General features: G+C 33.9%; 1 protein-coding gene across 1 annotated transcript; it reads right to left on the bottom strand.

Annotated features, from left to right (window-relative positions):
* Window positions 1–21,358: 21,358 nt before the first annotated feature.
* LOC141545369 (MICOS complex subunit Mic26-like) lies at window positions 21,359–22,254 on the bottom strand. Its single transcript, XM_074272349.1, is given in 2 exon segments — window positions 21,359–21,585; window positions 21,587–22,254. Coding segments are annotated over 2 exon segments (654 nt in total). The 5' UTR covers window positions 22,163–22,254; the 3' UTR covers window positions 21,359–21,507.
* Between the last annotated feature and the right edge of the window lie 2,893 nt (window positions 22,255–25,147).

The raw sequence follows: 25,147 nt of genomic DNA, 5'->3' as shown, positions 1-25,147 counted from the left end.
GACACCATTGATCATGATATTCTCTTCTTTCTAGTTTTTCAGCACATGAATTTCACCCAGCTTTCCTCCTACCTAGCTGACCACTTCTTTTCTGTCTTCTTTGCTGGCTCTTCCTCCTGATTACAGGAGTTCTATCCTTGATCCTCTTTCTTTTCTCTCTGCATTATCTTGTGATTTCATCAGCTACTATGGATTTAATCATCATCTCTGTGTTGATGATTCTCAAATTTACCTTTCTTGTCCTAATCTCTCTCCTGACTGTTGTGCCAGTTTCCTTCTAATTGTCCTGCATCAGTTTCCCTTAAATTGTTCTGCTTCAGTTCCTAATTGTTCTGCCTCAATCCTTCTGGTTGTAACACCATCCTTCCCTCCTGATCATTAGAAATGATATAATTTAGGGTTGGCTACACTAAGATTATAAAGTGAAAATGTTTAATCCAGATAAGAAGAAAGACCTTCTATCTTAGACATCATGACTCTTACTTATCAGAATGTCAGGTGCCTTCCCCCATTCTGTCATTGTTCTTCTTGATCCCAAGGGATTTATTATTAGTGCTCTGACTCCACCCCTTCCTTGGTCTACTCTGATAGCTTGGAGATGTTGAAGTACCAAGGTGGGAGAAAAACGGGACAGCCAAAATAATGAAAATTTAAGAGCGTTTATTGCTAGCTAGAGACTGCACCCCACCAGAACAGGGGAATCAGAAAATGAGTGGTCTCAGGGCCACCTATTTGTAGAAAGAAGAGAGAAACATCAAAATGTTTCTTGATACATTTGTCATAATAAAGGAATGTCTATTCTAAACAGGAGGCAAAAAAGTTATCACTCTAAAGGGGTCATGCTCAGGCAGCAGCAAGTTTATCAGGTTGTCAAGGTCTTGGTTCTTTCAGGACAGCACATCTGGGGGTGTAAGAATATCATCTGCCACAGGGAGTGAAAAACTAATAATAAACTTCTAAATATAAAGATTCAAGATTATGTGTCTCATGGTCCCATTTGGAGTACTTTTCCACTTCAATGTGTGTATACATATTTCATGGGAACTTTACATTGGTGGCTGGATTCTTGGAGATGATAGCCTTGGAGATGTATGTATACATATTTCATGGGAACTTTACATTGGCGGCTAGATTCTTGGAGATGATAGTCTCATTCAGCCCCGAGACCAAACCATGGACCCATTTGATCCCAGCACAATCTCTGCCCCTCAAATAAAATATTAAAAACTCTCTAATCTCTATCTTGCCTTAGTTTCTCTGGCATTACACTGACTTCATCTTACATCTCTGCTGACTTATCTGACTTTCATTAAGTCACAACTAAAAACTAAAAACCATATGCAAGAAGTCTTCTTTAACTTCTCTTAATTCTTGTTCTTTTCCTCTTTAAATTTTTTCCTTTTTCTGCTGTACATGGCTTGCTTTGTATATGTTAGTTTGCATATTAGTTTGCTCTTTTTTTATATATATACTTAAGCTTGTAGTAGAATAACTGGCACATAATAGGTATTTAATGAATATGAATGGAATTGAATTTAAATCAGGAAGATAAGTCTTCCTATACCACTTAGCTGCCTCTTCACTCTGGTATAACTCTTCACAGATTTCTTTTTACATATGAACACATAGGCCCCACAGCTTTAAAGTTGTGATGCATGAGAAATTATGAGAAAGTTACTACAAACCAATCCACCAAAGCTTCACTTAATGTTGATTCTGTCCAATAACCATAAACTATATAAAATTGTAAGTGATGATTATAAGATCATAAGAGAAAGGAAGTTAAATGAAATATATGAACAGAATGGGAAGTAATATTTTGTCACGTTAATAAACTTATAGAGTCCATTCTAGAGTAACTATTTGGTAGTTGTAAGCAGAAATAAATAGGATGTTTTCATTATTACCTCATAATTTATTCTTAATAAATTGCCTAAAATTATATAATGTTCTCATAAAAATAATTTAGTAATGAAAATATTTTGATATTGAGTTTTCCAGATGTATTTAATAAGCTGTCATTCTGACAAGTATCTATATCAAATTGCCACTAGACCAGGAAAAAAAATCAAACTCTCTGACTTGTAGTTTCTAAAGTTTAAAGAATTTATAATGAAATTTATATCGTATTTATACCTCAACTGATTGCTGTTTTCCCCTTTGTTAAGGGACCTGGAAGATAAGCCCATTGTTTCTTTGTTATTTAGATCCCTTGTGTGAATGATTTATAGAAATAGTTTGTGTTTTTAATATGTATATTATTCCAATCTTTTAAGAAGGCATGACTTTATCTTGATAGGTACTCCCATCTCTGATGTACTTTATATTGATTACTTGCCTTTGTACATTTGGTAACCTGGCATTGTGATAAGTATTTTACAAATATCATCTCATTTGATCCTTATAAGAACCCTAGAAAGTAGGTGCTGTTATTTCCTGTTTTGGCTGTCTTTTAAGAGCTCAAAACCATTTTTTTTGTTTTTCTTCCCAGATTATTTTTACCTTTTGAATACAATTCTTCCTTTGCAACAACAACAACAACAAAATTCAGTTCTGCACATATATATATTGTACCTAGGATATACTATAAGATATTTAATATGTATGGGAATGCCTGCCATCTAGGGGAGGGGGTAGAGGGAAGGAGGGGAAAAATTCAGAACAGAAGGGAGTACAAGGGATAATGTTGTTTAAAAAAAATTACCTATGCATATGTACTGTCAAAAAAAGTTATAATTATAAAATTTGAAAAATATACTTGTTAAAGGAAAAAAAAAAGAGCTCAAAACAAAAAAGAGCCCTTTGATCAGAATGAGGCAGGAGACTCACAGAGTATGAAAAGAGCTCCATTTTATTATGCCATACAGCCTTGTTGATATATATTTTTACAAGCGTGATCAGCGTGTCAGAGAAGCAACTAGTGGGCTTTGTGTATGAATGGTATCTACCAATGGGAGGAGAGCCAATCCAGCAATTTAACAACTCACTCACAGGAGAAAGGCCCTGTCAAGGGATCCCTGCTCATGAGCAACTAGCTGTGACCCTTGGCTTACATTTGTTCCCATGATAACAAATCATTGCTCCTTGCTCAACAATATCCAATATATATTGAACATAATATTCACTTTTAAAATAAAATTTTGAGTTCAAATTTTCTTCCTACTTTCTTTCATCCTCCATAAATTAATAAGCAATTTGCTATTGATTAGGTATATACAATCATGTCAAACATATTTCCATAATAGTAATGATATGAAAGAAGAAACAGAACAAAAGTAAAAAAAAAAAAAAGTGAAAATTGTATGCGTTGATTTATATTCAAACTCCATCATTTCTTTTTCTATATGTGGATAAAATTTTCCATCATGAATCTTTTGAATTTATCTTGTTTTGCCTAGAAGAATTAAGTCTATCAAAGTTGATCATTGCACAATGTTGCTATTACTGTGTATAGTGTTCTTTGATTTTGCTTCAATTCATGTAAGTCTTCATGAACTTGGTTTTTCAATATAATTGAATTTTATTTTAATAGACTTCATCAGATTGCCAAAGGGGCCTATGATGCACACACATAAACACACATATAGACACACAAAAATATATACAATGTTGAAAAACAAACTGAAAGGAGGAAAAGAGGAAAAGAGCTCTCCTTTTTATGTGTGTGTGTGTGTGTAAATCCAGGCCTAGAGGGACTACATTGCCTTAGGTCACACATATCACCTAGTCCAATGTCTTCATTTTACAGGTCATAGTGTAAGAAAATTGAAATTCTAGAAGTAATAAGTATATTTCATGGCAAGAATTTCATGTCAATTTTCAGACTACTCCCCTTTCTTCCATCTCATTTGACATGTGTTTTGTTGATGTTATTTTTTGCTGAGGCAATTGGGATTAAGTGACTTGCTCAGGGTCACACAGCTAGGAAGTGTTAAGTGTCTAATGCCAGACTCAGATCCTTCTGACTTCAGAGCTGGTACTCTATACATTGCACCATCTAACTGCCCAATGGTTAAAGATGTTTTAAGTCACTCTAAACTCCAGTTATGGATTAGTTGAGATACATACAAATTTCTCTAATAATATATTTGGGTAGTAGATAGAACATTGGACTTGGAGTCAGGAAGATAAGTTCAAAATCCAGCCTGTCAGGTGAATGTTCGAGGGTCAGGTGGTATTCAAGCCTGAAGGGTCTGCTGAAGCTGCACATGATAATAGAATCATTAATATAGGACAGGTAGGGAGCCTATGTAACATCTTGTCCAACTTTTTCATTTTGTAAATAAAGAAATGTTGGCCTAGAGAAAGCAAGTGTCTCATTCAGTATCACATAAGCAATAAGTGATGAACTGAGATATAAACAGATTTGGGGACTCCAGGTTCACTGAATCATAGCTCCTTCCAAAAATTTTTGGAATGCTACAGCAGGAAATGCTGGCAGTGTGCTTTTCAGAATATTTTGGAAAGACAGTTTCTAGTACAATTTCCTGCAGTAAATTCATTGAGTGAGAATCCTGGGTTATGACTTTGTGATCTCATCCCATGCTTCCAAGGCACATATTAAAATGCTCATTCTTCTCTATTTTCTCAACGTGACACTCTTTCCTAGTTTCTAGCATGCATTGAATAGAACCATTTAGTAAATGAAAAGAAAATAGAGGATGAAATAATATGAAACTTTGGAAGGAGCAATGAATTTGGAGTTAGATGCTATGGTTTTGAATACCACCTCTAATTTAGGTGACCTTTAGAAAGTCTTTTATCCTCTATGTATCTCCATTTTTTAAATTGTGAAACAAGGAAGTTAGACTAGAGGATCCCTGAGATTGTTCTAGTTCTTAATCTATGATTCTATGTGGTTTAAGGTTCTAATCTTTTGGGATTTGTTCTTCAGGTTACTTTAGGTTAAGATATAGCCAAATGTTACATGTTTGTTTATTCACCAATTGTACCTAAAGCAGAGAAGGAGAGAGGAAAAAGATGAGGCAGAAAAGAAGGAAGGAAAAAGGAAGAAAAGAAGCAAGGAAGGAAGAAAAAGAGAGAAGGAAAGAAGTAAAGAGAAAAAGGGAAAAAAGGAAGGAGGAAGGAGGCAGAAAAAAGAGGGAGGGAAGGAAGAAAAGAATTATAAAACAAGTTGAACTAGAGTAAAATGAGTTAAAAAAAACTTACCTTTATACCTAATATATACATATTCTAGTAAAATGTTTATATCCAGAAAACAAATGAAAACAATAGTTCTAATAGTGTGGAAAACCTTTGCTGTTGAATTGTTAATAAACATTTTTTTCCACATTATTGTACCATGGATCCTGTAGGCAGTCTGATGAAGTCTCTGTTGTTGAATATATACTGTATTGGAATTTCAAAATTAAAATGCAATTAACAATACGTTCAAGGAAAAATACAAAGAAAAAAAAACAGAGGTAAAGAATTCTTGCTTCAGTTGTTCATAATAATAGAGTTCATTGAAGCCTAGTGGAAGGTACTTTGGATTTCAATTTAGAAGATCTGGGTTTGAATTCCAACACTGCCAAGTACTAGCTGTATAATATCGCGCTATTTTCCTTCTCTGAACCTCAGTTTACATATTTTTAAATGAGGTGTATGTGTCTGTGTGTGTGTGTGTGATCATTAAAGTTTCTGCAGTTTCTAATTATATGATCAAAGTTCTCTGCTTTAAAAAAAAAAACATCTTTTGATTATTCCATCTGAGTAATATCAGAACATTTTTTAAAAAGTCAGATATGTTAAAGAGCGAATTTGATTCTCAATTTACTAATACATCTTGATACTTTAAAGAAATATTTTCTAGATTAACCAAAAAAATTCTAATTAAGAAAATTAACAATACAATATAATTCTCGATTAACTTTTTTTTCTTTTTTTGTAATGTTATCCAAAGGTCGTCACTTTCACATTAAGATATTTCTCTCTCTCTCTCCAAAATATATTTGTGAGAAAAACTAACATGTATACATTAGTTTTGCTTTTATGTAGCCTTCATCTGATACCCAGACAACAGAAACAAAACTAATTTCCCAGCCTTAGTGCTAGATGATATCCTATCATGTTTTATTCCTAATTAATTATGTTTAGAATAATGTTTAGAAAATGGCATGACAATGAAAATTGGAGTATCATTTAAATACAACAACTCTGCAATCAGGGGAATACTAAATAATGAAATATTTAAATGACTAAATATTTATTCTTAGCTCATTTTGGGTTGACACCTATCTTTAACAAAGTCACTGCAAATATTTCAAATAACATTAAATCAGTTATAATATAAATCAGGACAACACATGCAAGTTGTAATACAGAAAACACAATATACAATTATATTTGATCTCATGTGGGACTGCTCCCTTACCTGTACATCTTTTTTTTTTTTTTTGGATGATTTCCAGAAAGATAAATAGGGCTTTGCCTCAATGTTTATTGGAAGAAGAATATTGAATTGCAGCAGGGAAGAAGAATTGAGATTTCCTTGGCAAGATTCTTCAGTACATCTTGTTTGAACTTCATATAATGGTAGCAAGACTGACAGCCAAAATTCTGAGCTTGAAATTGATCTCTAGTCATCAACATCAACAATGCACAATTATAGAGATGTTTGATATTGTATTACTGTTGCTGATGTCAGTCTCTGGATAAAGACTTTGGTTTCAATATATAAGACAAATTAAAAAAAAAAACTTGTGCATTTTTTTTAACATTTTGTTTTTTTCACTAGCCAAATGTATCAGAAAACCAATATTTGAGGACAAAGACCACTATTTTGTCATCAAATGTTCTTAAACATTGTCTGCAAAATCCCTATAATTAGTATGGCCCCTGGAAAATGTCATTGCATATTTGATGAAATAGGGCATGAACTCTGTTCCACCTTCCAGGGGGGCCTGTAATACTATCCAGATGACTTTTGGGAATTTTTAACTATGAGATAGGCTCTCTTATCTAAGCAACTGAGAGGAGAAAAGCATTTATCCAGGCTAACGATCCTTGTTAGCAGATTCATTCCATTTGGATCAATAAATTTCACCTTCCCTCTTCCCAGCTTTATAGGACTTCTAGGTGAAAGAAGAAAGCAGTAATATTTTCAAAATTTTATTGATTTTGGAAAATGGAGATGATGTTAGAGTAATCCTCAAAAAAACCAATATAATGTATTAATTTAATGCTACCATTTGTGTGATTAAATGCTACCATTTGAGTGGGGGGAAATAACTTTAGGTTGAGCAATTTTAGAAGAATAAAGTTAAGAATTTTTTTCAAAATAAATAATTTTCCCAAAAAAAGATGAAATAGGCATTTCTTTACTACTCCACTATCTAGCATTGTACCTATCACCTCTTCAAAATAGTTTCATCCATTCCTTTACAATGTTGAGGAATCTTGATACTTCTCAAGTGTTCTGTTAATAATTACATTATCTTCCAAAGATTTTTTCTTACTCTGAAATATTTCCCCAAACTAATACTGATTTCAATTGATCTAGCTAACTTTATAATGGTTCTTCTCTTTCTTAAATCAGTCTTTGCAGAAAGTTCAATAACAAAACAACAACAACAACAACAAAAAACCCAATTTATCCTTCTTTTCTGGAAATACTGGCATGAAAAAAAAAACCCACACAATTAACTGAGGTTGAAATGTTAAGGAAACAGTGAAAAATTACCTAATGTAGTAAAGGACTTGCTCCTTGATTAAATGTATCTCCAAAGCAAATAGCCTGTGTGTATATATGGGTAACTAGTGTAATTAATCTTCATGCTAGATTAAGTTGATAAAATGTTGACCTAATATGGGATTAAAAGATCATGAGTTATATTTCGAGTTGAAGGCTGCAAAATGCTTCATATCAATAAATGACAAAATTAACCCTACAAGCTCTCCTCAATTGGGGCAGCTCTGGTGCTGCTACTTGAGCAGGGTTTAGGTGACCTATTAATGAGGGCAGCGCAAAAGGAAGAATGGTAAAGTGTTCACTGAAAGGTATATTGTAAAATGCACCAGAGCCCTGCCTGCTAAGGAAAAGTGCTAATATAGAAGAGAGAGCTATTTCTCAATTGAAGGCTCTAGGGATATCCTGGCTTTTGATCATCAAAAAAAAAAAAAAAAAAAAAAAAAAAAAAAAAAAAAAAAAAGTTTGAATTAATCAGGAGTACCAGTTGCCTGGAAGAATTTCAAAAAAATTTTTATTACTGGTATACAAATACCCCTTTCAAACATTATGTGTCTGTATGCAAATGGAGAGCATTTCATTTGTAAAAGTAAAAGCTAGTGGAGGAAATGTGATGTTAATGTAGCTCTTTGTGTGCACAAGGTTTCTTGTGATTTCTGATGACAACTTTACTAGTAATTAGTAACAAATTCCTATTTAATCTGGAAAGCTGTATTAGACTAATTTCTTTACCAGCACCCCCATTTAAACAGAACAATATATAAACATTCTTTTCCACATTAATCTTCAATTATCTTGGTACTAGGGTTTGCTGTGTGGATAAATGAAATCTACAGATGATCAAAGGAATGAATTTTAGCCAATATTTTCCTAATATCTCCATTTATAAGTGCAAAATCCATGCTTTTTCATTTATACATGCATTCATTCAAAAATGTTTTTATTCAAAAATATGTAACATTTTAGAGTTCTAGTTATTTCCCCCTTCCAAATCAAAGTATTCTTTGGAGCAAAGAAAAATAAACAAAAATATCCAATTAACAGTATCCATACCTATAGTGCACACCTCAGGAATTTTCTTACTCTCCATCATCATATGGAAGGTGTATTTCATTTTCAGTGTTGAGGAGCATCACGATTTTTTTTAACTTTGCAGATTTTTGCTTTCTTTTCATTCACATGGCTTGTGATAGTGTGTGTTGCTCTTTTGGTCATACTCAGTACTCTATAGCAGTTCATAAAATTTTCACAAAGTTTCTCTGAAATTTTTGTTTTCTCCTCCTTTTCTTATTCCTATTGCAGGAAGTACAATCACCACTGATGAACTTGACCCCGCTCCTCATAGACATAAAGATTTTGCCCCACTCTTTTTTCTCCTTGGACAGCCTGATTTCTCACCTTGTAGTATTCACTTTGTTTTTAAAGTTTTCTGCTGTCATAAAAGTACTGTTGTATATTACTTGCTATATACTGGAACTTTATTTCTGTCTTTGACTTCCTTTTGTAATACATCCAGCAACAGGAATGCTGGTTCCAAAGATATTAACAAGTAGCCACTTTTTAAAATATGATTTTGAGTAGATATTGAGAATAACTGAGCACACACTATATTGAACATCAAAGACTTTGACAGAGTTGTTCACAAACAACTCATTTAATCCATTCAACTTTGATGGGGCTTATAGAAAGACATGGAAACAAGAAAGCTTGGATGACTTGTATTAATGGAATACTTATATTAATGAGATCCTAGATCCACTGAAGCATTTTAAAATTTTAAATCATAAATTTGTACATACTAACAACATAAATATTAAAGCAATATTGAATGAGAAAGGGAAGCATTTTGCTGAGGAAAGTAACTGATGAGGCAAAGTGAGACTACAGTTTAGTTGTGTACAGCTCCTACTGAGTTGTTTTGGGGTTTTCTTAGCAAAGATACTGGAATGATTTGACATTTTTTTTTCACCAGCTCATTTTACAGATGAGGAACTGAAGCAAATTTATGAAGATGGGTTGTTCTGATTCTGATTCCAAGGCAACCTCCAAAAAGTGGGAAAATTAAGGAGAGCTTTAATTGGAAAAATTCACTGGTGGTGAATGGGAATATGAGCATGAACATATATATGACTTTGCTCCTATTCTCCTTTGTAATCTTAATCTTCTTCCAAATCTAAGGCAATTGATGGCACAAGGAACAGCATTCTGAACTTGAAATGAGGAAGACCAAAGTTTAAATCTGGCCTCAGATTTAGCTGTGTGACTTGGCAAATCACTTAACTTCTATTTATATCAATTTTTCTCAACTGTAAAATGGGTGAAATAATAGCAGCCATCTCACAGGATCATTGGGAGGATTTAAAATAAGATAATATTTGTGAAAAGCACTTAGGAGACATATGAATGTTTATTCCCTTCTTTTTCCATTCTTCCAAAATCCAAAATCATTTTAACTGTCTCTCTATTATGTCTAGATTTACAGCCTAATCAGGATCTTTCTTGATATTTAAGATCGTCACAAATTATTTATAATTAAATCAGGACATACATAGGTAGATGCATTCTATTAAGAACAATTTGCTAATACTAGGGTATTAAGTTTACATTTCTGTTGTCAAGCATTATCATGTGTTTGTTGGTGCCTGGCAGCAAGTAGTATTGTGAATCTGTGAATCTAGGCTACACTTTACCTTAGATACAATTTAAATAAACATAGAGAATTGTGTCAGTAAAGAACATTACTTTTCTTTTTCTTTTCTTTTTTAAAGATCAAACCTTTCAACTTTTTTTTTTATTAAAGCTTTTTATTTACAAAATATATGCATGGGTAAATTTTCAATATTGATCCTTGTAAAATCTTTGTTCCAAATTTTTCCCTCCTTCCCCCTATCCTCTCCCCTAGATGGCAGGTAGTCCAATACATTAAATATGTTAAATCCTATATAGTTAGTTATAGTTATCTAGCTGCACAAGAAAAATCATATCAAGAAAGAAGAAAAAAAAACTGAGAAAGAAAACAAAATGCAAGCCAACAACAACAGAGAGAGTGAGAATGCTATGTTGTGGTCCACACTCAGTTTCCACAGTCTTTCTCTGAGTGTAGATGGCTCTCTTCATCACTGAACAAGTGGAGCTGGTTTGAATCATCTTATTATTGAAGAGAGCCACATCCATCAGAATTAACGTATAGTCTTGTTGTTGCTGTGTATAATGATCTCCTGGTTCTGGTCATTTCACTCAGCATTAGTTCATGTAAGTCTCTCCAGGCCTCTCTGAAATCATCCTGCTGGTCGTTTTTTAACAGAACAATAATATTCCATAACATTTATATACCATAATTTATTCATCCATTCTCCAATTCATGGGCATCCACTCAGTTTCCAGTTTCTAGCTTCTATGAAAAGCACTGCCACAAACATTTTTGCACATGTGGGTCCCTTTCCCTCCTTTAAAATCTCTTTGGGAGACCCTCGCTTTTGGGATAAGAACTTATTATTTGACAAAAATTACTGAGAAAATCGGAAATTGGTATGTAAAAACTAGGCATTGACCTATAATTTAACGTCGTACATCAAGAGAAGATTAAAATGGGTTTATGATCTAGGCATAAAGAATGAGATTATAAATATATTAGAAGAACATAGGATAGTTTATCTCTCAGACCTGTGAAGGAGGAAGGAATTTGTGACCAAAGAAGAATTAGAGATCATTACTAATCACAAAATAGAAAATTTCAATTATATTAAGTTAAAAAGCTTTTGTACAACTAAAATTAATGCAGACAGGATTAGAAGGGAAGCAATAAACTGGAAAAGCATTTTTATAGTGAAAGATTTTGATAAAGACCTCATTTCCAAAATACATAGAGAATTAACTCTCTAAGAAATCAAGCCATTCGCCAACTGATAAATTGATAAATGGGATAAAAACATATGAACAGACAAATTTTCAGATGAAGAAACTGAAACTATTTCTAGTGATATGAAAAGGTGTTCCAAATCATTACTGATCAGAGAAATGCAAATTAATACAATACTTCATACCTCTCAGATTGGCTAAGATGACAGAAAAAAATAATGACAAATATTGGAGGAGATGTGTGAAAACTGGGACACTGCTGCATTGTTGGTGGAAGTTGTGAACAGATCCAAACATTCTGGAAAGCAATTTGGAATTATATTTAAAAAGTTATCAAATTGTGTATACCTTTTGATCCAGCAGTGTTACTACTGGGCTTATACCCCAAAGCGATATGAAAGAAGGGAAAGGGACCTGTATGTGCAAGAATGTTTGTGGCAGCCTTTTTCGTAATGGCTAGAAACTGGAAATTAAATGGATGTTCATCAGTTGGAGAATGACTGAATAAATTGTGCAATATGAATGTTATGGAATATTATTGTTCTATAAGAAATGACCAGCAGGATGAATACAAAGAGGCTTGGAGAGACTTATATGAACTGATGCTGAGTGAAATGAGCAAAACCAGAAGATCATTATACACTTCAACAATAATAATATATGAGGATCAATTCTGATGGAAGTGGCTCTCTTCAATAACGAAACGATCCAAATCAGTTCCAATTGATTTGAAATGAAGAGAACCAGCTACACCCAGAGAAAAAACAGTGGGAAATGAGTATTGACCACAACATAACATTTTCATTCTTTCTGTTATAGTTTGTTTGCATTTTTGTTTTTTCTTCTCAGGTTATTTTTACCTTCTTTCTAAATCTGATCTTTCTTGTCCAAGAAGATACTTGCATAAATATGTTTACATAAATTGTATTTAACATATACTTTAACATATTTAACATGAATGGGACTATCTGCCATCTAGGGGAGGAAATGAAGGGAATGAGGGGGAAAATTGAAACAAAAGTTTTTGCAGGGGGCAATGTTGAAAAAGTACCCATGCATATGTTTTGTATATAAAAAGCTATAATAGAAAAAATCTTTTTGGAATATAAGCCCAGTAGAAACACTGCTGATCAAAGAATATGCACAGTTTGATAACTTTTTGAGCATTACTTTTCTTTCTTTCTTTTTGTTTTTGTTAAAGAAACAAAATTTTTATTATAAACCAATTACATTTAAGTTTCATGAATGTCATGTTTTTTCTTTAATATATACTCCCACCAAATACTTTAAAGTTGACAGATTAAAATAACAACTTATACCAATTCAAACAGTTAAATTTCCCAAGTCTGTTTTTTTTAAAGAATAGTCATTACATTAAAGAATATTTTAAATGGGGTTTAAAAAATGAGTATCCCAGAAGATATGTCAATGTGCTATTCAAAAATTCACATTAACACATTCAATTAACAGTAACAGTAGCCTGTTACTTTTCTCTATTAAAAATGTATCACTTGGAAGAACATTACTTTTCAATGCATACCTGAACAATATATGTTATTTTTTTCTTTCAAAGATATAGATGCGGCTGATATTCAGGAGTACTCTAAATTTAGACCAATATAATACATTTGAATATCTCACTTTGAATTTTGAAGGAAGAACAATTGAACATTTTTGAAGATGGATGAAATTAAATCTGCCTAGTTTTCAGATTTTATTTCATACACGTTTTGTTTTGTTTTTTAAATTTTCCAACACTTGAGAAAAAATCCAAGAAAAGAAAGAACAATTATAGACTGTCTTCTTTTAAATGAAGCCAGATAATTTGAACCAGGAGACAAGTGATTGTTGGTAGGGGGTGTCAAGTGGAATGTGTCTTTTGCCAATGTGATCCTCAGTTGAATGGTGCTATTATCTGACAGCACAATCCTATTTTAAATAGATTAGTTAGGGCTATTAGAGAGCCAGAAACTGCCAAAGTTCTAGTTCCGGGAGTAGAAGAGGAAGTGTAACTAGAGTTACTCATTCTCACAAGAACCATATGACCACTATCATTGTAATTATATATTTAGAAATAGAAGTTTTGTTTTCCAAAGAGCTAGAAACAAAGGTTTGATATATACCAGAATATTTGCATGAGCACTTTTTGTTTTTTGTTATTGTTCTGTCATTTCAGTTGTATATGACTTTTTGTCACCTCATTTGGGGGTTTTCTTCATAAGGGTACTGTGATGATTTGTCATTTTTTTTTTCTAACTCTCATTGCAGATAAGGAAACTGAGGCAAATAAGGTAAAATGACTTGTTCAGGGTCAAAAAGCTAGTACATGTCTAAGATCATATTTGAATTCTGGAAGAATGAGTAAAGAAGATCCTGCTGTCTATCCTTGATGCCAACTAGCTACTCTTTTTGTGGTTGCAGAGGATGTGTGTGTGTGTGTAAATATTGAACACATCACAAAGAATATTTTTGAAGTAATTATCCTGTAATAGAAAAAATAATCATATCGCTATTTAGAGAAGTTATTGCTAGTTCACAATTTATAGAAAAAGATTCAGAGTTATCATGCTTTACTGTTATCAGGTATTTGTGTGTCAAACAATTATGAAATGAATCATTAAACAACAATTAGATCTGTATATTTTAAACATTATTTGAATTAAATGTCTAAAATCACAGAATATACAATGTACAATACTCAGTATTCAATCAGCATTTTAGAAATGAAAGAAAGGAACCTAACTTTTCATTCTTCCCTTCTTTTCTATAGTCATACTATCACTTTCTCCTTTCTTTTGTAACAGCTTTTTAATTGACTTCTCTGCCTCCAATCTCCGCTCCATTCTTCTTCTCAAGTATCTTCAGTGGGGCACATTCTTCTATACAAATGATAATGTTCTCTCCCTGGCATTGCTCTTCTCATTCTGTCTCTGAAAGAACTTACCAGACTATGCTTCATGAACATTCAGTGTTATTATCAGTTTGTCCAATTTGCTTTTCACCCTATAAGGCATTTCATTTCCCATTAACATGCCTTTGTCCAGATTTTTTCTTATACCTTTCCTGATTCCCTCTCATAACTTTCCCCTTGACCTCTTGGAAACCTTAACTCCCTTCAAAACTCGGCCCAAATATGTTCTCCTATATGAAATCTTTCTGATTCTCTTATTTGTTAGTACTCTTATTTTTGTATCCTTTCTACTTATATCTTACACCGAGTAGGTGCTTAAAGAACACTTGTTAATTTGTATATACTTTGCATTTAATTATTTAAAAATATTATATCATCTAAAGTTGTATGTAAATTCCTTGAATGAATGAGCGCTTCTATTTTGGTTTTTGCATCTCCAATGTCTGGAATTATGTTTTTCACATAGTAAGTATTTAATAAAAACATGTTGAATTGAACTAAATCTTTGTTTAGCTAGAGACTTTAGATCAAAGATTTGTGTTTCAATCCCAACTGTATTATGATGTCCTCTTCCCCATCTGATTTTTATGGAAGAAACATAAAATGCATTTTTGTTATCCTTTTTAACGCATATTTTTCTCCGGCATCTCCATTTTTACTCCTCACAGATTGAAAAATAGTCTATGTTTTCACCTTTGTCATTCTCTATGGCCCTTGATTTTTCTACTTTTACTTTCAAACACTACACATATATTTGTTGTAATATCGCTAAGTTATTCAGAGAATCTCAAAGTTCATATAGATAGGAGGCAGTAAAGTCCAGTCTTTCAGCAATGTTTTCCCTGCCATTAATTTTGTTTCGTTACTCATTTCCTCCCTTTATTCCAAAGATGTTTTCTTCTGGAATAACTCAGCCTCTTTAGAATTTCCATGGCCCATCTCCTTTATCTTCAAAGTGCTTAAAATATTCAGCTAACCTTTCTTGTTTTCACAACTCAAGAAAATGTGAATAATAATTAAAAAATGGAAAATCACGTTGTTATCATTTTTTTAATTCACTCTATCCACTGAGTATGACACCACCTCTTAGACCTCAATTTCAACATCAGTACAATTCTCTACATATCTCTAATTCCAAATCAAATCATATCTACTCTGTGAATGCTTTTGAAGACTTTTTCAGTACACAATGATGCCCTTTTCTGAACTCCTGTCACAGTTATAATTGGTTAGACAATTTAGGTACCTTACCACAGGTCTATTATGATTCCTTCCCAAAATACTCCTTACTCTCTCTCTCTCTCTCTCTCTCTCTCTCTCTACTCTCTCTCTCTCTCTCTCTCTCTCTCTCTCTCTCTCTCTCTCTCTCTCTCTCTCTCTCTCTCTCTATGTCTCCCTCCGGCCCTCTATCATGCACCCACAATCAGACCCACATACCTACATTCCTCTAGTTGTAGCATTTACTATTCTCATACACAGCATTACTCCTATTTATATCCTATGTTTGGATTGAAATTCCTCCTAACTTTTCCCACCTAATTCTTTACATCTTAAATTTTCCACAACCTGGCCTCTTCATCCCACTGTAATTATCTTATGCTTTACTTCCTCTCATACACTCTACAATTCTGAATTTACTTAAACACAATACTCTATTCCTTTGTACTAAGATTTTGCATTGGCTGTTCCCCATTTCTGATTTTCCCTGCCCTCTTATCATCATTTATTTTTATTGCTTCCTTCAATAGTCAGCTCAAATTCTGCTTTGTTCAGGAAGTCTTTCCCATCCCCTCATCTCTTATATGCCTTCTAAATTTACTTTGAACTATTCTGCATATATCTAGTTATTTAAATATCTCCCATTAGAATGTAAACTTTTTAAAAGAAAGAGGGATGTTCTTTTGCCTTTTTCTATGCTTATCTCAATATGTTTAGCATAGTTCCTGGCACTTCAAAAACGTTTTATAAATGTTTGTTGTTGATCAAACTTTCCTACATGAATTTTTTTTATGATCCTCTATCTACTCCTGCCTCACTTGGAATTTACTCCAAATGTACTTAAACACAAGGATTTTTTTTTCTTTTGTTCCCCTTTGTATTTCCAACAAATTAGTTAACAATAGACTCTATTTTAAAAATATGTTCTCATCATCTCTACAATTAGTCTTTAATCTCTTTAGGGATGGTGATTACGTATTCTGCTTCTCTGATATCCTTTACAATGCCTGGCATGAAGAAGGTGGTTTAAAAGATTCTTAACAAATATTTAGAATCATTGAAATTTCAGAATTGGAGGGGATCTTAAAGATTATCTAGTCTAAACTCCTCATTTAAAAGGTGAAGAAACAAGTGTAGAGAATTTGAAGAAAGGTCATATAGCTAATTAAAAACAAAAGAACTCAGACACAGTATTTCTTCAATATTCCTTAAGTTGCTAATTACTATTCTCTGTAGCAAGCTGGAATATCTTCCTCACTGATCATCAAAACCTACTTACCAACCTTCACTCCTCAGTTACTTTTTAAAAAAATTTTCACTTAAGTTTGAGTGTTTTATTCTATTCCTCTTTGTTGGTTATAATTTTTTAAATTTTCATTTATTTAAAGCTTTTTTTCATTTTATTATAGCTTTTTATTAACAAAACATATGCATGGGTAATTTTTCAACATTGACCCTTGCAAAATCTTCTGTTCAAATTTTTCCCCTCCTGCCCTCCACCCCTTCTTCTAGAGGGCAGGTAGCCCCATACATGTTAATATGTTAACGCATATGTTAACTACATCATACATATACATATTTAAACAGTTATCTTGCTGCACAAGATAAATTGGATTTAGAAAGAAGGTAAAAATAACCTGAGAAGAAAAACAAAAATGCAAGCAAACAATAACAGAAAGAGTGTAAATGCTATGTTGTATTCCACACTCATTCCCCAGTGTTATTTCTTTGGGTGTAGCTAGTTCTGTTCATTAATGATCAATTGTAAATGATTTGGATCCTCTCATTGTTGAAGATAGCCACTTCCATCAGAATTGATCCTAATATAGTATTGTTGTTGAAGTGTATAATGATTTTCTGGTTTGGCTCATTTCACTCAGCATCAGTTCATGTAAGTCTCTCCAAGGTTCTCTGTATTCATCCTGCTGGTCATTTCTTATAGAACAATAATATTCCATAATATTCATATGCAATTTACTCAGCCATTCTCCAACTGATGGATGTCAATTCAGTTTTCAGTTTCTAGCCACTATGAAAAGGGGAGCCACAAACATTTTTGAACATAAGTCCCTTTCCCTTCTTTATTATATCTTTGAGATATAAACCCAGTAGTAACATTTCTGGATCAAACACACACAGTTTGAGAACTTTTTGAGTATACTTCCAACTGTTCTCCAGAATGTTTGGATTCATTCACAACTCCACCAACAATGCATCAGTGTTCCAGTTTTCCCACATTCCCTCCAACATTCATCAAAATCTTTTCCTGTCATTTTAGCCAATCTGAAAGGCATGTAGTGGTATCTCAGAGTTGTCTTAATTTGCATTTCTCTGATCAATAGTGATTTGGAGCACTTTTTCATATGATTAGAAATAGTTTCAATTTCTTTATCCGAAAATTGTATGTTTATATCCTTTTATTCCATTTATCATTTTATCAGTTGGATTTCTTATAAATTAGAGCCAATTATCTATATATTTTGGAAATAAGGTCTTTATCAGAACCTTTCACTGTTAAAATATTTTTCCAGTTTTATTGCTTCCCTTCTAATCTTGTCTGCATTTTTGTTTGTACTAAAGTTTTTTAACTTGATAGTCAAATTTTTCTATTTTTTGATCAATAATGATCTCGTTTTTCTTTAGTCACAAATTCCTTCCTCCTCTATAGGTCTGAGAGATAAACTATCCGATGTTCTTCTAATTTATTTATAAGCTCATTTTTTATGCCTGGATCATGAACTCAGTTTTACCTTATCTTGGTGTATGGTGTTGTGTGGGTCAATGCCTAGTTTCTGCCATACTAATTTCCAATTTTCCCAGCAGTTTTTGTCAAATAGTAAATTCTTGTTCCAAAAGTTGGGGTCTTTCAGTTTGTCACACTCCTCAATTACTAATCAAGAAATTAACCAACAGGTTTATTTTTTTAAAAAATCAATCTTATTTTTAAAAAATCTATAATTATGTGTCAGAAACCAAGCACTGGGGATAAAAAATGAAAAGAAGTGAAAATTATCCTTTGACTCTAAAGATTTGCCATTTTAAAGGTAAAGAAATTTGAAATATATGTTCAAGATACATGCAGAATAGATGATTGTTTTTATTTGTCCTTCATTCTTGAAGAGGAAGGTGATGCTGTGACATGTAAGTAAATTGGGATTTTAGAAAAGGTAAATTGTGCAAATTCACCAGCCTCACTTTCTCTTCAAAGCCATCTGGGTCCAGTGGAAAGATTTTGCATTGGGATAATTGGAGATGTTCTTTGGAGTCAGTGGGTAATCTTGACTTTTTAAGGGAAGGTCTTTAATAGCTCTCAGTTCCACCTACCCAATGTCACTTACAGATTAAGGCTAGGTAAGATTTGAAACAAAGAATGTCCTCTTTTATTTAGTCAAAAAATACAATGTGGGAGAGGAAGACCCTCAGAGTTTCTGGCCAAAATAGAAATAATTGCTATTTACTTTCTGAGCTAATTAGGGTCCAAACAGTGATCAATTGGGGCTTGGCCTGGGATGTATTGTTGGCCAGGTAATGAGGGCCAGAGTTGAAGGTATGATTCTTAAGAAAGAAATTTAGCCAGTAAATCTTAAGATATTTTGGGAGGTTTCAACAATTTAAAAAAATGCATTTCTTGAGCAGAGTACCTGCAGATTTGTATATGTAGGAAGAAAGAAAGAAAAAAAAAAAGGAAAAAAGAAAGAAAATCTTGATGTTGCCCAACTAATCAATTTTAAGTTGGATCCCCAGTGACAGCTCTACAACGAGAGAAAGAAAACCAGAACCAAAGAGATTGTTTGCTTCCTAAATATCCCAAAACAACAGAAATGAATAAATATGGGCAATAGCAAAGGAGTAACAACAGAATGACCAGTGAGAAACTTTTCTTTTTCTAAAAGTACACAGAGACAAGGAAAGAAATCTGGTGTGCATAACAGTGACAAAGATTGGTAAAAGGCACTGTGTATTGAATTTTGCAATCTTTTGTCTTCAGGAGAATGTTGTTTCTGTGGAACTGCATTAAAAATCAGATATCAAGGAAAATTTATTAAAGAAGAATGTTAAGGAATTTTCTTAGACATATACTACCTGGACGATCCTTAACCTTATTTGCCTCAGTTCCTCATCTATAAAATGAGTTAGAGAAGAAAATGACAGGCCACTCAAGTATTTTTGCTGAGAAAACCCCAGAAAGGATCATGAAAAGTTGGATACAACTGAGTACTTCTTTGGGCTTCAGTTTCTTCATCTGTCAATGAGAGGATTGGACTGTGATGATCTGATATCTAAACTGGCTCTGGCTGTAGATCTTTGCTCCTACAACTTCAAAGGTTCTTACCAGTTGTATATCTATGATCCATTTATGCTTTCATGATCCTGTAATACTTTTCTTTTGTATTTAACATTTCCAGCATTTTGGTGGTATGATTCTTTTCACAATGCAATTCATTTCATTTTTATATTCCTCCTGTCCTCAAAAGCCTCTTAAAAGGATTTGTGAAGGAAAGAATGGTTTATGGAAATTATTCTAAGACATTAAAAAATATTTGGTAGTTCAAACTAACAGACCCTCAGGGTATAATATTCATTTCCAGAAAGTTGTTGATGGTAAAAACAGCATGAAGGTCTTTTCTATCCATATCCTGCTTTGGATTAGTAATCCAGGGAATCAGGAAATCAGGCTTAGGTGTGGAGAAAATAACATTATTTTTGGCCATGTTTTCTTGATTAGACACATTTACTTCCCTTGACAATTCTAATTATGGAGTCATTAAAAAAAATCTTACGTCTAATTTCATTAGGGTAAAGATCTCCTTGTGAAAAGCTCTCCCAACTAACTCAAATCAGACTTTCTATGCAAACTAAGATCTTAAGAGGAAGAACATCATAGTAGATAGACGTGAGCAATGGAGTCAGGAACACCTAAGTTCAAATTCTGCCTCTAACCCATACTGGATATGTGACACACTGGGCAAGTGCCTGAATCTCTGGTGTCCCCAGGCAACCTACTGTTAGCTACTTAATAACCCAGTTATATATCACCTTAAGGAGTGAAAAGTATAGGATTCAACATGCATCTCTGATGATTACTTTCCAGGTGAGCTTAAAACAGGTCACTGAACTTCCCTTGGACATAATTTCTTTATCTGAAAAAGGAAGAGATTTAAATAGATAACTTCTGAGATGTCTTTCAATTTTAGGATTTACAACCTTAAGAAATTGGGGAAGAGGAGGAAAAGAGAAAAAGCCATGATAAAAATTCAATTCTTCAATAGTATGACTATCCTGAAAAAATATTTTTAGTAGGAAAGAGAATCTTAGATCTAGAAAAGGTTTCAGGAGCATCTAATCTATCTGACTGAGGAACATAAATGAAAGCAATTTGTAATGAGGAACTTTTTGAATTTGCATGTGTAAATTCCATCAGATGATACCAACTCTCCCTGTGAAGAATACCAAAGTGATTGTTTTCAGGAGGACCATGATGACTTATAAAAGCAGTATCTTAGAGAGAAGTGTAGAGGATATTAGACAGCCTAAAACTGGTTCTGGTTGATGATGTGCTTGAGAGGAGACTTTAATAAAAAAGAAAACTTGGAATTTCAATTTTGTATATGAATAACAACACAAGAACAAGAAATTCTGAGACTTATAGATAAAAGAATATCAAGCCAGTCCATTCAGCAGTATGTCATCACCAGAGAAGATAGTACAAGCATAGCCTTTATTGCGTTCAACATCAACATTTCTAGTATCTTTTTCAATCTGTTCAAAATACTGGTTTTTACATGAAATCTCAAGAGTACATCTGTTGAAAATGGACAGCATTGGTACCATCCTATTTCTTTTTTTGTTTTCTTGAATCTTTCCACTCTTCAATCTTCTCCTGGTTTATATTATTTTGAAAGTATGCCTTTAAACGCATCTTGTAGGCTCTTGAAGACTACCAAGCTCCAATCATACAATTTTTCCCCAAAGACTGATGCAATATTGCAAGCCTCTAGTGGATAATAGAAAGATGAAGTAATGCCCATGAAACCCACTGGATACATGAGTTTCTTTAATTTTGAAGATCTAGCAAAAAAGTATCCCAAAATTCCAGAAAAACCAATCACACTGAGCTTTTTCAAAATGTGCGGAGGTGACTTTTGAAAATCATCACAGCTTCCTATTCCCTGTTGAATGCCATCATCCACTGTGGGCTTCCTTTTACTGTAAATAGCCTGAAACATAGATGCATACAATTCGACAGCTGTTCTAAGTCTATAGATACCTTCCTCCAAAGAGCTTCGTGGTTGCTCCACAAATTTGGAGTCAAAGTTTGGAACTGAGTAGAGAGAAAGTTCATCAACTCTGACTGGAGAACCGTTCTCTTCCCTTTTTTTACCAATTGCATGGACTCTGAAGGACAGAAGGCTCAGGCTGGCAGAAGCAGCTGACCACCGCATGACCTTGAACATGTTGCCACAGGGGCGGCCACCAAGATATAGCATCCAACTGGGGGTAGGGGCAAGGCTCACCTAGTTTTAACGCCTCCCACAGCGGAAGGACCTAAAGAGCGATGGGTCCGCGGGAGATTATTCGCTGAGTTGCCGTTAACTGTTGATATTCTCACTATAAAAAATCTGTTAGTATCAGTTACTGCTCCTTTTGCTTCAGTCTATCTTGGAGAATTTCAGTGACTCTTAGATCTGTGTAGTCTCGTGAGGCACTATAACGTTAAGGAAAAGGTCAGAATGTATTATCATCCCCAGAAAATTTCAAAAAGAACCCAGGAGTGGGAACGTAGGCCGGGTTTTCCAGGGAGGGCAGTGTTCATGCCCCCAAGGCCGTTCTTCTTTGGGACTCAAAGCCGATGAAAGGACTTAGGGGAAATGATGTTGCCCTTGAACTAACACTTGTGGGAATTTAATGTGGAATTTAAACCAAGTTTCTTCACCTCTGCCCCTTTTCCTCTGCATCTAGCATGATACAAAGTAAAATGATATACTGAGGCATGTGGAGAAAGGGCAGCTAGATGGCACGGTGATAAGTTCAAATCCAGATTTAGGCATTCCTTAATTGTGCCACACTGGGTAAGTGATTTAACCCGATTTCCCTCAGTTTCCTCAATTGTAAAATGAGCTGGAGAAGGAAATGGCAAATCATTGCAGTATCTTTGTCGTGAAAACCTCAAAAAAGTTCATGAAAAGTCTTAAACTTAATGACTTAAAATGACAAAATAACAAATCAGGAGAAATGTTAGTACATTTGTCCGTGGCAAATCCCTGAAGTAAATTCCTTGTAAAAGTTGATCAATATTAAATGATGAAATGAATGGGAGGAGGGTGTGTTTGTCACTGGCCCCTAACAATGGGAGGAGACAGATGGGGGAGGGGTTAAGAGAGTGAGTTGAGATGTGAACTGGTTACATCATAAAAGAGGCACTCCCACTCACTAAATTTGTCCTCAGAAACCCTGAAAAGCAGGTGACCGACTGCTCCAGGAAAGACCAGAGTATATGTGTTATTCAACTAACATTACTTTTTATGCTGCTCTATTCCATCCTCACAGCAAAATCAACCCAGTATAACTGTCTGAAAAATTTTTATATGCAAGAAAAAGAATGTTGGTGTTGGAAAGAACATTAGAAGCAGCTGGTGCAATCTTTACTAAGGAATATTGAAATAAAAACAGATTGCTTTGACTACACCTCTTCATATAAGGCAGCTGGATTGTGTAATAGATAGACTACTGAACCTGGACCCTGGCTGACTTGAGTCCAAATACAGCCTAAGACATGTACTATACCCTGAACTCTAGTTCATTTAACTTTTATCTTAGTTTTCTTACCTGAAAATAAGGATAGTAATAGCACCTACTTCCCAGGGTTGATGTCAGAATCAAATGAGATAATATTTATAAAGGCCTTTACAAATGTCAAAGTGCTATATAAACACTAGCTATTATTATGCTAGTCATTATTTAAATTCTATTAAGTGTCTTTGGGGAGTTCATTTTTTCTAAAGGATTACAACTCTCCTTGAGCCTGGAGTGCCATATTGTTATTTAATTAGCACCTGACTCTGGGCCACTTGTCAGCCTTGAATCAAAATGGGAACACTGGAAGCAGTCAGGGTCATTTGAACTCATATATTGCAGAGGGCCAGAAAACAATGATTCCAGACAATAAAATGATGGAATATCTAACTGGATACATTCTAACTATGGGCAGTGCTGCTCACCAGCAGAATTTAGATATTATAGACATTACTCTTTAAAACACCTGATTAAATATCAACAATGTTAAAAAGCAAACAAACAGCCACAATTTCCCCAAGAGTACTAGATACTGCGGTAGATATTAGTGAATGGAAATCTTTGGATGAAGTATTTCTCAGTATTGTCACATAATCCCTGTTTTCAGAACTAGGACCTTGGGGAGGTCATTTGATCTCTGGAGAAATGAACTTTGAACCTGGAGATACTGGAAGTTGCAGGAAATGACATGATTTGTGGGAGGCAGCCAGCACTGATGACTATTGGTCAAGGACAGTTACATCCTTTTAATCTATCCAATGAGAAGACTCGAGTCTTTTGCTTTTAAACCCTGGACAAGCTCGAAGCTGGCCAAGTTCCAGGAGCACATGGGGAGAATTGGGATGGCTCCCAGGTGTATCTGGGCCTCTCCCTTCAGGGATTAAATAAATGCTTTTGCTTTCTACCTGATTCTGTCTCTGATTAGTTAATTGGGAAGAGGGTCTTGCAGCAGACCTGTGCCTCACACTAGAGATAGGAAGAATAGAATATAAATAAAACATTCCTGTACTCTAGGAACTTCCATTCTATGGGGAAAGGATGTGACCTAGAATAACCTATTAATGTCAGAACAAAATGTTGAGGAAATTCAAGTCAATTTTTTTCAAGTTACAATTATTTTTTTATTAAAACTTATTTTCAAAATATACATGCATTTTTCAACAATGATCCTTGCAAAACCTTGTGTTCCCATTTTTCCTTTCTTCCCTCCACTTCACTCTTAGATGCCAAGTAATCCAATATGGGTAAAACATGGTAAAATATGTTAAATCCAATATATGCATACATATTTATACAATTATCTTGTTACACAAGAAAAATCAGATCAAAAAGGATACCAGATATATGCATGGATAATTTTACAACATTGACAATTGCCAAACCTTTTGCTCTAATTTTCCCCCTTCTTCCCCCCCCCCATGCAGGTTGACCAATACATGTTAAATATGTTAAAATATAAATTAAATATAATATATGTATACATGTCCAAACAGTTGTTTTGCTGTACAAGAAGAATTGGACTTTGATAGTGTACAAGTAGCCTGTGAAGGAAATCCAAAATGCAGGTGGACAAAAATATAGGGAGATTGGGAATTCTATGTAAATGGTTCATAGTCATCTCCCAGAGTTCTTTTGCTGGGTATAGCTGGTTCAGTTCATTACTGCTCTATTGATCATCA

The sequence above is a fragment of the Sminthopsis crassicaudata genome, chromosome 6 (genome assembly GCF_048593235.1).
Source record: "Sminthopsis crassicaudata isolate SCR6 chromosome 6, ASM4859323v1, whole genome shotgun sequence".
Lineage (NCBI taxonomy): Eukaryota > Metazoa > Chordata > Mammalia > Dasyuromorphia > Dasyuridae > Sminthopsis > Sminthopsis crassicaudata.
This window is presented reverse-complemented; position numbering and strand designations above follow the sequence as displayed.